At 32.0% G+C, this 16,017-nt stretch overlaps 1 protein-coding gene across 4 annotated transcripts in view; it reads right to left on the bottom strand.

The window, feature by feature from the left end:
* Positions 1-5,625: 5,625 nt before the first annotated feature.
* The window catches only part of LOC126694287 (cellulose synthase-like protein E1), a 46,515-nt gene continuing 36,123 nt past the window's right edge, over positions 5,626-16,017 (bottom strand). For 2 of the 4 annotated variants that reach the window (XM_050390442.1, XM_050390445.1), the window contains 7 exons: positions 13,655-13,973; positions 8,766-8,906; positions 8,405-8,536; positions 7,787-7,999; positions 7,473-7,697; positions 7,026-7,373; positions 5,626-6,373 (listed from right to left, as the gene is read on the bottom strand). In XM_050390442.1, coding sequence (XP_050246399.1) covers positions 5,819-6,373; positions 7,026-7,373; positions 7,473-7,697; positions 7,787-7,999; positions 8,405-8,536; positions 8,766-8,906; positions 13,655-13,973 — 1,933 coding nt within the window. In that variant the 3' untranslated portion in view covers positions 5,626-5,818. Of the gene's footprint in view, positions 6,374-7,025; positions 7,374-7,472; positions 7,698-7,786; positions 8,000-8,404; positions 8,537-8,765; positions 8,907-13,654; positions 13,974-15,384; positions 15,614-15,684; positions 15,818-16,017 lie in introns of those variants that run through there. The other 2 variants (XM_050390443.1, XM_050390446.1) reach the window with 2 other exon arrangements.

The raw sequence follows: 16,017 nt of genomic DNA, 5'->3' as shown, positions 1-16,017 counted from the left end.
AAAATTCAAGAATAATCTGATAAAAATACATGTCTAACTTGCATTAACAATAAAAAAAATACCAAATCCTCAAATAACATTAAGATCATGTACAAGATTGCCTTAAAAACCATCATAAAAAAAGAAAAAAGAAAAAAAGAAAGAAACAAAGGGAGGTACATTCTGAATGAAATAATAAGTAAAACTAAATCAAATAGTTAATCATAAAACACATTAATAATACAAAAAATGCTAACAGAGAGAGCGATGAAAGGAAGAATTTACAAAGATAATCGTTAGGGTTTGATAAGGAGATGGAGAGAGAGATTTGTTCGAGCATATTGAGGAGGGTTAGACTGTTATTATGGATATGCAAAAGAAAAGTACTATTCGAAAATGAGTTAATTTTTTTGGTTAAAATTTCACAACTGATTCTGGGGACACGTGTCACGCCCCAAACCCGTTACCCGGATTTGTAACCATGACTGGCATGCTAATATCAAGTTTAAACCTGATATTAATAAAAACCAACTTCACTTTTAAAAACTTTTACAAAAGCTTCCCTATTTCTTTTCATTCTTGTTTCTATACTTTTTGAGATATAACTTTTCACTTGATATTCAGAGCATCTACATTGTACTCAAAGAATACCATAATCCACCAGTTACTCAAATTCTAAATTTCACATAATACATCTCTTAATGCTTGAAAGTACACAACTTTCATTAGATCCTAAAATGCACAATACTATAAAGCTAAACATCAAATGCTAATTTGGGATCTATACATTAAAACTAAAACTAGTTCATTCCAAAACTCGACTAAGGCTCCATTTGCTCCAAAATAAACCTATTGACTGAAAGAGTAGAAGGGGTGAGCTACACAGCTCAGTAAAGGTAAGATATATGAGAATTTAATAAGGATGCATGTAAATCAATTCATTTCATTTTATGAATATTCAGATAAGAGAACATCTTTTCATGCATAGTATTTTATACTATTCATAATAATAACTTATATGTTCTTCATAGGAAAATAATTGTTCTCCTTTTTCTTATCAGAATAATATTATCAAAACCTTTCGGATTTAATTTTTTCATTTCTTACAAAGTCACCAGATATAATATTGGTTGTTTAAAATCAATATATATATATATATATGTATTCTCATTACAAAATAATCATTTTAACTTAAATTAGATAATTGGTAACTTTTTAACATAAACTTGTACTTTCATCAGAAGCTTTATCTTTACGAAAGACTAAAACATTTTTATCAGATTCTTTATCTTTAAAGCACAACAGAACTTCAGAAACTTTTATCTTTAAAGAACAGCTTTTCTTTTCATCATAAACTTCTTCTTTTCATGAGAGCTTTCAACTTTTCATAATGCATTTAAACAAAATAATTCTCTCATGATCAATAACATAATATAGTTGTCCATAACATATTGGTTAGTCCATATCTGATAAATCTGTACTTATTTGGGAGGCTTCTAGCACCATAGTGCTAGGCATCCAGCATTCCCCACAATACTAGGTATTCCTGAGATCAGATCATAATACATATCTTCAACCATGGGGGTCGGTTGACTTCCTCCACAAGTTGGCCGTAACCAACAAGGGCGGGTACAACAGAGCTAGTCCCACTTAATGGCCAATCAAATAACATTTTCCATAAAACTGATGACGAGCGCGGACACTCCAAACGAGGCGGTATGCACTAATTGCTCTTGTTTTTTATAATGCATATGACTTTTGACTCTCAGTTATAAGAATTAAATAGTCGGTTTTGTGAGTGTGATTAGGATCTAGAGTTCTTAGTTTAACTTCATCTAGTAATGATCATAAAAACAATATCCTACCAACTTGTTTGTAGTGGTTGTACTTATACTTACTCTTCCAATTTCTACTACAACTACAACTACAACATGAGTACTTTCAACCATGGATATTGTCAAAACTGGGCCTTGCAACAAGTGGAAGAAATTTTCTAACGGACTCTTTGATTTTGCACATTAATGAGAAATTGCTAGGAAGTTCAATATAAAATCAATCATATATGATTTCAGGAAAACCTTGAGTTTAGTTTTGATAGATCTTATATGATTGAGTTGAAATATATTAATAAATAGTTAGTTAGTGTCTTCTCTTTTCTTTAAAGAAAAAGTTACTGAAATAGAGCAACAAGATAATAAATGTTTGAGATGACGAAGAAGAAGTTGAACAAGAAGAAGATGTCAATGATCAAATGATTTTAGAAGATGATGATAGGATTGACTTGGACTATGGAGATGAGGTTAATTAGACAAATTGATGAATATGATTATGATGAGAAAGAAAACATTATTTTAGCTTATATATCATGTATCATCAGTTTTGAGACTGACCAATTTGAATGTATAAGTTATAAATATATTTTAATTTGCTTTATTTAGTTAACTTTGTTAAATATTATTGCATAAGTGATGATGAAATTAATCATTAGTAGAATATGTTCCAAATTTATAATAAATATTCCTTTAATATCTGTATATCATTAATTTCTCTATAAATTTTATAAAGTGTTTGTCTACGTTATGATACACTATACAGATTACAATACAATAAACAATTGATTTACAATATGATTCATGTTTTGGCAACTATAAATACAGCTAAGGAATTTTTTTTTTTGAAAAGTACAGCTAAGGAATTATAGTTAAGTTTTTCCCTATCCATCATACGCCCAATTTGTACTAATAATATTTTGAAGTAAGTGTAAATGAGGGGCAAAAAAACTGAAGAACTTAACAAAACCAACAAATTTGAGCAAGGAAACATGGAATATTACCACAAGATCAACACCATCATACACCCGATTTGTACTAATAATATTTTGAAGTAATTAAGTGTAAATGAGGGGCAAAAAAACTGAAGAACTTAACAAAACCAACAAATTTGAGCAAAGAAACATGGAAGATTACCACAAGATCAACATCATCTTGAGTACAATGCCAAGCTCCATTGGCCTTAATTACAACGAAAGAAAGATGCTCCGTATCTACTTCATATCGAACATTGTGAGAGAAGCACTCTTCTCTATCAATCATAAACCTAATGACAAACACATTTTGCAGGCTTGACAAGAGTGCCAAGTGCCAACAACGCAAACACAACAAATTCCGGTAACCCAATCGTCATCTGTAGATTACAAAGTGAGATTTCCAAGTCATAACAAAGGATAACACTATAGCAAAGGGGGAAGGGTGTGGAATAAGACACAAAAAACTTAACAATTCAAAGAATTTGTGAAATAAAAAAGAATCAAGGCTCATGACACATAAAATTTAATCAACGAAAATCTAGTACCCAATGCATAATATAAGTAGTAAATGTTAACTTTAACTCTTTAAGCAAACTTAAGGTGCATCATATAATTTTCTCCAAAATTCACAAATACCCATCTTTTTTTATTTTTTTTATTTTTTATTTTTTATTTTTTTTATATATATTATTTTTGGTTGGTAAGTAATAGAAATTTTATTGATAAAAAAGTACTTCATGTTCACGATGATGAACATAAAGTAGTTGAAAAAATTACAAGAAAATCAAATAGAAATTCCACAAACAACCGTCTATTGATATTCAATTGAATATAAGAGCTTAACCAGAATAACCCACAATTAACAATGAGAAATTATATAATCACAAAATGAACAAAAGAAACAATTTTTTCATAATAAAACTAAAAACACAAGAATTAGCTCTCATTTCATGCACAATTAGGTGGCTGAGAACACATAGGAAAATAAGAAGAATCACGAGAAACCTTTAAACTTCAATCCCCCCCAAAATTCTATATTTTAGAATTTAGAAAACCCAATAAGACATCAGATTCAAAAAAATAAGTTAAAAAGTAGAAATTTTTACCTTTGAATATGAACAATCTGATAAAAGCTAGAAAGGAAAAGGCACAAAAATTCAAAATTTGAACAATCTGATAAGCACTCTGGTAGAAAGTTTTCAAGAAGAAGATACAAGATGTTTCGGATGCATGCATCCTCCCACTCACATGAGGGTGAGTCCCACACTTGTGGGAACCACCCTCATGTGAGTGGGAGGATGCATGCATCCGAAACACCTAATACTACCTCGTTTCAAAGGGGACAAGAGCTTGAGCTTAGGTTTGTGGGATTTTTTGCCCTTTGGCCTATGTTTGCCTTTTGGGCTACATAACAAAAATCCTAGGTTTGTGTTTCAAACCTGAATAATTTCGCACAGGAACTGCTTGAGTTTAGTTCGATGTCTAACGGTTTAAAAAAGCTGTGATTGTCTAAACTTGGGGTGCATGGAATGGCCTTCTGGCCCACATGATTGTCTATGTGTTGGACAGTTTTGATTGGCTGTTTTGATTATACCATTACCACTCAACAGCTTTTTTTTTTTTTTTTTTTTTTTTTTTTTTTTTTTGAGAATCCCACTCAATAGCATTTGAGTTTACAAGACTCCAGGAATATTTAATAGATTATTTACTAATTATTATGATAATAATATCAATGTTGCTGAGGTTTAAGGTAAGGGTAATGGCATCATTTCTAGTATTTTATAGGTGAAATTAGGCTTTACCACTATAAATTATACTCATGATTATATTTTGTATCCTAAATTTTTTGAATATACATTTTGTACCTTAAACTATAACCCTTATTACACTTTGCACCTCAATGTCAAGTTTGCTGTTAACTTGGAAAAACATGGTTTCATATGAAAATGGTTAATTGCCCTTTTTATTAATCTCTTAAGAAAAAAAAAAAAGGATAAATTACTCTTTACCATTCTAAACTATACTCTTAATTACACTTTTCAACTTAAACTTTAGATTTCTGTCCAAATTAACAATGAACTTGATGTTAGAGTGCAAAGTGTAACAATGGTTATAGTTTAGGGTGCAAAATGTGCATTCGAAAAGTTGAGAGTGCAAAATGTAATTTGGAGTATAGTTTAGGGTGGTAAAGTATAATTTCCCTTATTTTATATTTGTGATTCAAATCCATCTCTCCCTCTTCACTATATATGTGTAATTATTCAGTGCTCTTGGTTCACAACAAATGTGTCCTCCCCTCTCTAACATATAATAAGCTTCATCATGAATTTAATTAGTAAGATCCACTATTACATAAGAGAAATGAGTACACATTTATTGTATTCCTAGAGCACTAGATAATTACTCTCTCTCTCTCTTTGAGAGAGATAATTAGTAACAGTGACAATTATACTATTACCGCAAGACTTGGTTACCAATCCTTGCTCCAAACATATTAGGGCTTCATAAATTGTACTATTACCACAAGACTATACTTCAAGTCTTCTGATTCATTAGAATTCATGTGATAGTGTAGTAACAGTGACAATATTTATAATTTGGTATTCACTTTGTTCGTTAATGGATAGTCAACTATAGTCTTTCAGGTCCAGTTTATCCTACTGACATCTTCACCAATGGTTTACCAATTTATGCATTCACTACTCTATACTCTAAATCGATATCTCCTTCGCCAATCAATTTGTAGGGCGTAATGACTCTTAAAAGAAAAAGGGTTTGTAGGGGTAATAACAGAATATGTTCATGCATAAATCATGGGGTGGTGTTATGCAACATTGATATGCAAAAATTGTACCTCTATAAATATCAGGTTTGACTTGTACATATTTTTGAATTATTCTCCACGTGTAAAACTAAAACCATACATGTAAATTTACATCAAATCATCAATATATAAATGTGTGCTCTGTTCTAATCAGAACATGACACACTCACGGCCAAATAGCCCTTATTTCACATATGAAACTGAGAAGATTAGTACAATAATGTAAAACTGATACAAGCCAATAGAGCTAATACAATTGATTTGCCTGCTAAGGAGCTTGGCAGCTTACCCTTGTCCTTCCTCAGGAAAAGGGCCTGGTACAAAGGAAAGTTGATGAGAACCAAAATTCCACATAGAACAAATTGCAAACTCATTGTCTCATAAACTCTTATGATTCCTTTACCCATCAATGCTTCTTTCAACACCCCAACGAAGCATACTAAATTTATCATTGCAAGTGTTGATAATATTGTGAACATTGGAGTGGAAGTTCCAAACTCCATTATTTCTTTCTCATATCTTTGGGACACATCTTGGTCAGCTATCTTGGTTGAGATTACAAATCCTGATTCAGCAAAGCCTAGTAACTTTAAAATGGTGTCCATAAAGGCAAAGAGATAGGAACTTGTTCTCTTGTAAAGCCACATTCTTTGGTTATTCCACCAACCTATGATTGTACCCCCACACCACAGAAACTCGGCTAAGGCACAAATGTTTTTAGCAGATATCACATATGCAAATGGTATGAACCATGGGCTTGAGATCTGAATTGACAACACAAAACTTTATCACATACATTTAAAAAATAAAAATAAGAACTATAAATAATCTTCTAATAAACCAAAATATGAAATTTTATTCATCTAAAAATATAAATATGCAATTTCTATACATTGAGTTTGACCTGGATGATATGTAGCCTGATCCTCAATATTCCACTACACCCATATCATATTTACCTTTTATTTAACTAGACTTTTGATCAAGTGGTTTCTCAAAAAAAAAAAAAAAAAGAAAAAAAAAAAAAGAAAAAGAAAAAGAAAAAGAAAAAGACTTTTGATCAAGGGTGTTACACGTAATAAATTTGAATGTTATATAAAAAAGAAAAAGAAAAAAGAGGCTAAATTTCAATTTAGTCCCTCTAAGTTGACCTATTTTCAATTCTCTCTCTCTCTCTCTCCTTTTTATTCAATTTCACCATTAAGTCCACCAAAATAATGTCATTTTGGAAAGTGATTTTTTTTTTGGGGGGGGGGGGGGGGGGGGCGGCGCGGTGTTCCTACATTTTTTTTTTCAGATAGCACTATTAAGATCAGGGGAAAAGTTGAATTTGTTGCCCACAGTTTCCCCCCTATAATGTAAAGAAAAAAAAAAAAGTCAAAAACATTGTAACAAATAAGAAGCAAAGAATCACACCTGTGGAAACAAGGAAATTCCTTTGAGGAGATAAAGTGAAGGGATAACAGTGTAATATAGTGTTGCCAAGCAATTAGGAGCCCAAAGACAATAGACGCAATATCCCATTTGAAGGGCCAAGCTAATCTTTCCATGTGCATACCATGCAGGACTGTACCTAGAAAACAAAATCTGGAGATCGCCTTCAGACCATCTCTTATGCTGCAAAAGTGCATCAGGGAGTGTAGTTGCGGCTATTCCTAAGAAAGCCGTTCTTGATGGATTAAAGTAGACTGATTTCCACCCCCGACATTGGATTGATAACCCGGTTATGACATCTTCTACTGGACATCCATATAGCAAGCCCATCTGCAATCAAACATCAATATATGTAAAGTAAGAATGTGTTTGTGTTTTTTGTGTGTGTGTGTGTGAATGTGTGTATGTTTGACAGAGAGAGAGAGTGACCTCTTTTCCCCATTGAGTGTTTTTGTCATAGGTAGAGCTTGCAAGTCCCTTCAAATTTTTTTCTAATTCATGAACACTGTCTTTTCTCCTTATGTCATTCAAACTACTCCAGTCAGTCTTATATTCCTTACTGAACTTCCTCCCACATAGAGTGTCTCTTCTGTGAAAGCATCCAGTTCCAACATATAAAGGGCCTCCACAACCATCTAAACCATGGAATTCCACCTTAATCACCAAGCATTAGAATTTAGCCAGATTAGCAATTTAATCAATATGATCTAAATAATTCTTCGATTCCACAAGTATTTACCCACCTCTCTTATTACTCTCATTGAAGCATCATATATTTCATTCCTAGTAACATTCTTAAAACTCTGGGGAAACTGCACAAAAGCAATCTCATGGCCCTTCTCTTCATCCATGAAAAAGCATAGTGCATCTTGTACAGAATGTGAATTGTTTGAGTACATATCACAGTCCACATTAAGAATGATTGGTCCATTGCTAATCTCTGACGACACTCTTATCTGCACAGTGAAACATTAGAGGATAAATAAATCAGTGATACTTGAAAGTTCACCACAATTTAGGTTGATGACTGTATATTCAAGAGAAAGAAAACATGCCTTCAAGTTTAGTGCCAAACTTGGGAGTACTTTCACTGAAAGAAAATATTAAAGGTTACAGAATTGAAAACATTGTCAGTATTACTGATATATTTGCCTGCCCATTGTGCTATCATTATTATCATTATGCTTGTTTTAGTAGTCTTATTAGTCATAGGATTAGCAGTACTATTCCTAGTAGGTCTAGAATTCTGTGCCTATATTTTATGTAACTAAATTGTATGGTTATATAACTAACTTATTTCACTGAGAAAATAACTATACTTCATACAATGTGTGTCATTTGTCTGCAAGAATGCACATTACCAATGCATTCATTGCTCCAGCTTTGAAGTTGTGGTGATGTTGGGGTCTCTTCTCGCGAGCCAAATAAACCAGAGTTGGCAACACAAACCCATCTTTATCTTTGGCATTGGGGTCTCTCCCATCAATTAATATCTGAAAAAAAAAAGGTTCAAAATTTAAACAGTACTTAAAGCAAAATGATTTGCTTGTGCTTATAAAATTCATAGGTGTATAGCGTACTTGATTTTCATGTTCTATGAAAAAAGATAGAATTTTGGTTTGGCAAATCTAGAAAACTAAATGTGTTCAAATTTTATATGCTGACCAAAGAAAAATAATATTACACATGGTCTTTAGAATTAATGTGTTAGTAATAACATACTTGAAGAATTGTGTCATGGTCTCGTTGAGAAGAATATGAATCCCATTGAGAAAATCCTGTGTGTTTAGAGCGTAATTCTTCTGGGATTCGAGCTAGCTTGGCTGCATTTTTGATTCGATTCTCCATTTCGTCATATAATTTCTACAACATGAACATGGATATAGCAGACTATTAATTTCAATTAACAATGTGTCAACAGTTGAAAGACAAGTAAAATCTTAATGGTTAAAATTCTTTGTAATTGATTTGAAAGGAAGTAATTAAAAAGATAGATTTAAATTTCAGAAATAGTTTAAATGGTTTAAATAAAGTATGAAACGTGTGTGTATATATTTGAGACAATTTCAACCTATGATGTGCATTCCCGATGATAGTTCTTTATTATCAGACTAAGATATCGATTGAACTCCAGATCTCTTATTCAATATATATTCTATTGATGACATGATAATCATGAATATATTAAAATTGATAATAAGGGGATTCTTTTTATTTTTTATTTTTGAGAAACCATTAATATGGTGATTCAATATCATTAGAGAAAATTTTTCAAAATTCAAATTCACTTTATTTTGTTAAAATCCATATAAACTACAGAAATTTATACTAATATTTCTTCTTTAAATTCCTTGATTTTAAATCCTCACATCCAAATACTATCTCCTAAACAAATGAATAATGATAAATAATAAATCATTTTCTATTTCAAGAGATGTAAAATAAATATAGGCCATTGATTATTTCACGCTCCTTATTATATATTGTCCATACACATCATTCAATTACATTTTAATAAAATATGGACATCCAAAAAGTAGTAGACATCGCACGTAAAATTATGGACTCTCAACAAGGGTAAGAAAACAATTATTGATAAATATATACTTTAGAGTGTGTGGGCTGTGTTAAAACTTAAAAGTCTCTTAAAGAGCTTTAGGGCCCAAAAGAGTTCTAGTGGGAATTTGAACTGCTTGATACCGAACACCTCTCTACACCTAGAACTTTGATTGATCTAATTGGATTCAGGTATAAAAATAAGTACTTATAAAATAATAAGTCAATAACACACACTTTTATAATATTATCTATTGTTATTTATTACATTTAAAAGCTTTAAATCAATTTGGTTACCATATATTTAGCTTAAAAGCATTAAAACATCTAATTATAGTTTTGTCGAACACTAACAACTTTTTAATAAAAACTTTTTATCACTAAAAATTTTAAACTTCAAATTTTTATTTTTGGGATTTACAGTTCAAGCTTAAAACTATACTTTCTAATTAAACCGCGCTTAGGGGTGGCAAATGGGCGGGTTGAGTTATAAATGGGTTGGGTCATAGATGGGTTGGGTGTATAATTACCCATTTATCCATTTATAACCCGTTTATATATAAATTAATTATCCATTACCAACCCAACCCATTTAATTAGTAACCCACCCATTTAACCCAATATGACCCAAATACCTCTAAAACTACTTAAATACCCTCTTGACCTCCAAAATACCCATAAATACCTAAAATGATGCAAATACCTCTAATCTTCCAAAATTACCAATATACCCTTGGACATCCAAAATTATCCCAAAAATCTATAAAATTATCCCAAAATACCCATGAAACCTCTAAAATGACCAAAATACCCTTGATATCTCTAAAATCATCAAATATGCTTTAAAACCACTAAAATGACCAAAATACCCCCAAAAACCCAAAAAATGACCAAAATACCCTCGAAACCTAAAAATTACCAAAATACCTCCAAAACCCAAAAAATGACCAAAGTACCCCCAAAACCCAAAAAATGACCAAAATACCCTTAAAACCCAAAAAAAATGACAAAAATACCATCAAAACCTAAAAATGACCAAAATACCTCCGAAACCCAAAAAATTACCAAAATATCCCCTGAAACCCAAAAAATTACCAAAATACCCCCGAAACCTAAAAATGACCAAAATACCCCTGAAACCCAAAAAATGGCCAAAATACCCCCGAAACCCAAAAAATGACCAAAATACCCCGAAACCTAAAAACTTACCAAAATACCCCGAAACCCAAAAAATGACCAAAATACTCCCGAAACCTAAAAATTACCAAAATACCCCCGAAACCCAAAAACTGACCAAAATACCCCCAAAACCTAAAAATTATCAAAATACCCTCGAAACCCAAAAAATTACCAAAATACCCCCACAACCTAAAAATAACCAAAATACCCCTAAAACCTCAAAAAATACCAAAATACCCCCGAAACTCAAAAAATACCAAATACCCTTGAAACCCGAAAAATGACCGAAATACCCTCGAAACCTAAAAATGACCAAAATACCACCGAAACCTAAAAAATTACCGAAATACCCCCAAAACCTAAAAATGACCAAAATACTTCTGAACCCTAGAAATTTACCGAAATAACCCTAAAACTAAAAGGTGATAGAAATGCCCTCATAACCTAAAAAATGGCTAAAATACCCTTAGAATCTAAAAGATGGTCAAAATAACCCCGAAACCTAAAAAATTACCGAAATTCCCTCGAAACCTATAAAATGAATGAAAGACTCTTAGAACCTTTAATTTGTCAAAAATATCCTTGAAACATCCAAAATACCCTGAAACCTCTATTTCGGTAATTTTAGGTGTTTCAGGTGTATTTTGGTCATCTTACATGTTTAGGGGCATTTTGGTCATAATTTGGGTTTCATGGGTTTTTATCGATCATTTTTTTAGGTTTTAGGGTTATTTTGGTCATTTTTTTTAGGTTTTTGGGGGTATTTCGATCATTTTTTAGGTTTTAGGGTTTTTGCTAATTTTTTTAGGTTTTTGGGGTATTTCAGTTATTTTTTAGGTTTTAGAGGTATTTCGTTCATTTTTTAGGTTTATGGAGTATTTTGGTAATTTTTTAGGTTTAGGGAGTATTTTGGTAATTTTTTAGGTTTAGGGTGTATTTTGGTAATTGTTAGGTTTTGGGGGTATTTTGGTCATTTTTTTAGGTTTTTGGGGTATTTTGGTCATTGTAATAGGTTTTGGGGTTATTTTAGTCATTTTTTAGGTCTTGGGGTATTTTAATCATTTTATAGGTTTCAGAGGTATTTTGGTCATTTTTTAGGTTTCGGGGGTATTTTTGATAATTTTAAGGTTTCAAAGGTATTTCAGTCATTTTTAAGGTTTAGGGGGGTATTTTGGTCATTTTTTAGGTTTAGGAAACATTTTGGTCATTTTTTGGGTTTTTAGGGTATTTTGGTAATTTTTGGGTTTTGGGGATATTTTGCTCATTTTAGAGGTTTTGGAGGTATTTTTCTCATTTTGTGGGTTTTGGGGGTATTTTGGTCATTTTTTGGGTTTTGGGGATATTTTGGACATTTGAGAGGTTTTGGGGGGTATTTTGCTCAGTTTAGAGATTTTGGAGGTATTTTGATCATTTTGTGGGTTTTAGGGGTATTTTGGTTATTTTTTGGGTTTTGGGGGAATTTTGGTCAGTTTTTGGGTTTCGAGGGTATTTTTGTCATTTTTTGGGTTTTGGAGGTATTTTGGTCATTTTTAGGTTTTAGGGGTATTTTGGTCATTTTTTGGGTTTTGGGAGTATTTTGGTCATTTTTTTGGGTTTCAGGGGTATTTTGGTTATATTTTGGGTTTTGGAGGTATTTTGGTCATTTTTAGGTTTTGGGGGTATTTTGGTCAGTTTTTGGGTTTTTGTGGTATTTTAGTAACTTTTAGGTTTTAGGGGTATTTTGGTCATTTTTTGGGTTTCAGAGGTATTTTGGTCATTTTTTGGATTTTGGGGGTATTTTGGTAATTTTTAGGTTTCAAGGGGTATTTTGGTCATTTGCTGGGTTTTGGGGGTATTTTGGTCATTTTTTGGGTTTCAGGGATATTTTGGTCATTTTTTTGGTTTTGGGGGTATTTTGGTAATTTTTAGGTTTTGGGGTGTATTTTGGTCATTTTTTAGGTTTCGGGGGTATTTTGGTCATTTTTTGGGTTTTAGGGGTATTTTGGTCATTTTTTTTGGGTTTTGTTAGTATTTTGGTCATTTTTTAAGTTTTAGGGGTATTTTAGTCATTTTCTAGAAATTTAGATTTTATGTTGTTTATTTAAATTTTAGATGAGTTTAGTGGGTATTAGTGAGATTATCCATTTAGACCCATTTAATTAAATAACCAAATGGGTCTTTACCCATTTAACCCAAATATTCAAATGGGTTGGGTTAAGACTTATCCAAATAAGGTGGGTAATGGGTGGGTTCATGGATATGGATAAAAATTGTCACCCCTAACCGCGCTTAATGAGTTTCATCGCAATGCCTTATGGATGACTCCATTGCTATGATAGTAATAATACTTACCGTTATAATAATATTTTAATAGCAAGCAAATATAGTTGTCAACACGATCATTATCCCAAAAAAGAAAAAAAGAAAAAAAGTGAGTCAAATCTTTGCCCTTGATCAAGTTGTTCACAATGCATCATGGATGACTCCATTGCTATATATTAGTATAATAAAAATAGTTGGACTACACTCTATTATTGTAGCTAGGAAGCATCAAAATTGTGATTATTAATTTCTAAAAAAAAAAAAAATTTGTGATTATTATAATATTGTGACCGGTTTGTGTGATGTTAGCTCAATAAATTTGGAAGATGTGTCATAAATTCGGAGGTCTCAAATTCTATTTATCAGACTATTGATTTATATGCTTTTCAAAAAGTTTTGTAGGTAGGAAGTAGAGAATTTTAACCAGACGCTTGGATACCACTTCTATATATATTATATATATTATCTTTGCATCTGAACCACCGCCCTTCATTTAAAAAAAAAAAAAAAATTCATTTGCTATAATCTAATTTACCTTTATAAATGATTCTAAAAAAAAAAAAAAAAAAATTTACCTTTATAAACACCAACTCTTTGGACTGATTAGCATCAAGGGGGTCATCACTTGAGTTGAAATATTCAGCTGGTGACCTTGGCTCCACCTTGAATTTCTTGCAATACGGTAGCCAATGCTTAGCAAAGTGAGAGGCTTCTAAGAGAGCATAGAAGGTAAGATCTGATCCACCATCATCTGAAAGATACACACTTAGCTTCTCTTGTGGATAGTCATATGCCATTACTGATAGAACAGTATTGATCACCATCACTGGTGGCTCGATCACTGGATCCGCAGTGCACACAAATATGTCCACCTTGGGCAACTCTTTTTCATGCCTGTTTTGCAAAACATTCATAATTATAATAAAAGTGAGATAAATTTTACGCAGATTGTTATGACATGAACAATTTTGATTGTTATGAAATGGACAATTTTGTGATCAACAAGTTTAGTGACACAATTTTTATAAAAAATGTTCATTATTAATTAGATTGAAATATTGTGATTGACTTATAATAAAAATGATGTTCGTGGTGGTGGGATTGTGCGAAAGTAATGTAACATCATTCAGTAATAAAAGATCAATAGATTTGGTCCAAGTTTGGTTTACAGTTTACTTGATAAAATATAATAAATCTCAAAGACATTGGATTTACTTCAATATAAAATATAGAAATGAACTTTGGGATAAGGCTTACAAAATCTTTCTCTAATTACCACCTTTTGGTTGATGAAGTTTCAATCTTTTATCTTGTCTTGAACTTTTTTTCCCCTTGCAATATATATATATATATATATATTTTATATTTCTCATTTTGCTCGTAACTTTTCCTTCATCTAGGTAAGTGATATGAAAGTATGGCAATGGAGTTCCAAGTATATATAGATGATGAAGAAAACTTTTAGCCTCCGTTTGGATTGCATTGAAATTCAATTTCAGTGTGTTTGCGTTCAATATAGTGGGTCTTGGGTCTTGGGTCCTGTGTACCGTTCACGGGACCCACAAGTTGTCGAATTTAGCAAATTTTTCTTTAAAATTGAGTCCCATGGTATTATTCACACATTTAAAAATTATTTTGCTATCATATTTTCAGTTTTCAGTTTTTAATGTTTAGTAATAAGCGTATATTCAAATGACTACAAAGTTTGTAGACTCACATATTTTGTTTTTTGTTTTTTGTTTTTTTTTTTTTTTTGAGAGAGTTTCAACCTATAGCGTCCGCTCCTGATGATAGCTCTTTATCATCAGATCAAGACATCAATCAGTTTTTGGTGTAGGCGGGGATTGAACCCCAGATCTCTTATACAACCATCAGATCTCTTATACAACCATCAGTTTTTAGTTTTTAATGTTTAGTAATAAGCGTATATTCAAATGACTACAAAGTTTGTAGACTCACATATTTTGTTTTTTGTTTTTTGTTTTATTTTTTTTGAGAGAGTTTCAACCTATAGCGTCCGCTCCTGATGATAGCTCTTTATCATCAGATCAAGACATCAATCAGTTTTTGGTGTAGGCGGGGATTGAACCCCAGATCTCTTATACAACCATCAGAGACTTTACCAATTGAGTTAACTGGAACCCACTTTTGTTTTTGACTTTTTGGTAGTTCTCACTGCAGATTTAATACCGACAATAATTGGTTCTATGCATGGTTGTCACTTCTCATGGATAGAATCTTTGAAAAAAAAAAAAAAAAGAGTGACGACAAATACATATATAGAAAAAAAGAGGTGGAATTGTACCTTTTCAATAAAATATCTTCAATCATTTACCAGTAATTGCTTTATCATAACTATTTCATCAAGAAAAGTAGAAAGAAAGTTCTTAATGCTTGTACATTGCACTAAAGCACAGTCCATTTAAAGTTGAGCAATAAGACTTTCATGAAATGCATACGGACATATGAAACAAGTTCATCCTCAACTATTTCATCAAAAAAAAAAAGTTCACCCTCAACTAACAAATGCATAGAATACTATGCTTTTTAAGTAAAAATATGCATAAATATATTAGGTTAATATCAGAGGGAGGCAAAAACAAACCTCTGAGAGAGCCTGTCCTTGAAGGTGCACCTATAGACTTGGTTCCACCGGTGGGCTTGAGTCAGGACCCAGTAAAGTCCAAACCAGAACTCAGCCCCAAGCAAACCAATCCAACCCCATCTCCCATCCTCACCTTTTCTTGGTAGATGACTCACTCTATAAATCCAAATCAAGCATATGCCCACAAACACAGAGATCACAAAGAGCCTACAGAGGACTCTACCCTTAGCTCTCCTTGTTTCAAACAATGGAAGATACCCATCACGCCCCATCTTTGTCGTCTCCGTGTTTCTCTTCAGCTACTATTCTATTATTGTACTGGTATATTTAAAG

Source organism: Quercus robur, chromosome 8 (assembly GCF_932294415.1).
Source record: "Quercus robur chromosome 8, dhQueRobu3.1, whole genome shotgun sequence".
NCBI lineage: Eukaryota > Viridiplantae > Streptophyta > Magnoliopsida > Fagales > Fagaceae > Quercus > Quercus robur.
The sequence above is the reverse complement of the archived record's forward strand: the minus strand, read 5'-3'. Positions and strand labels throughout refer to the sequence as shown.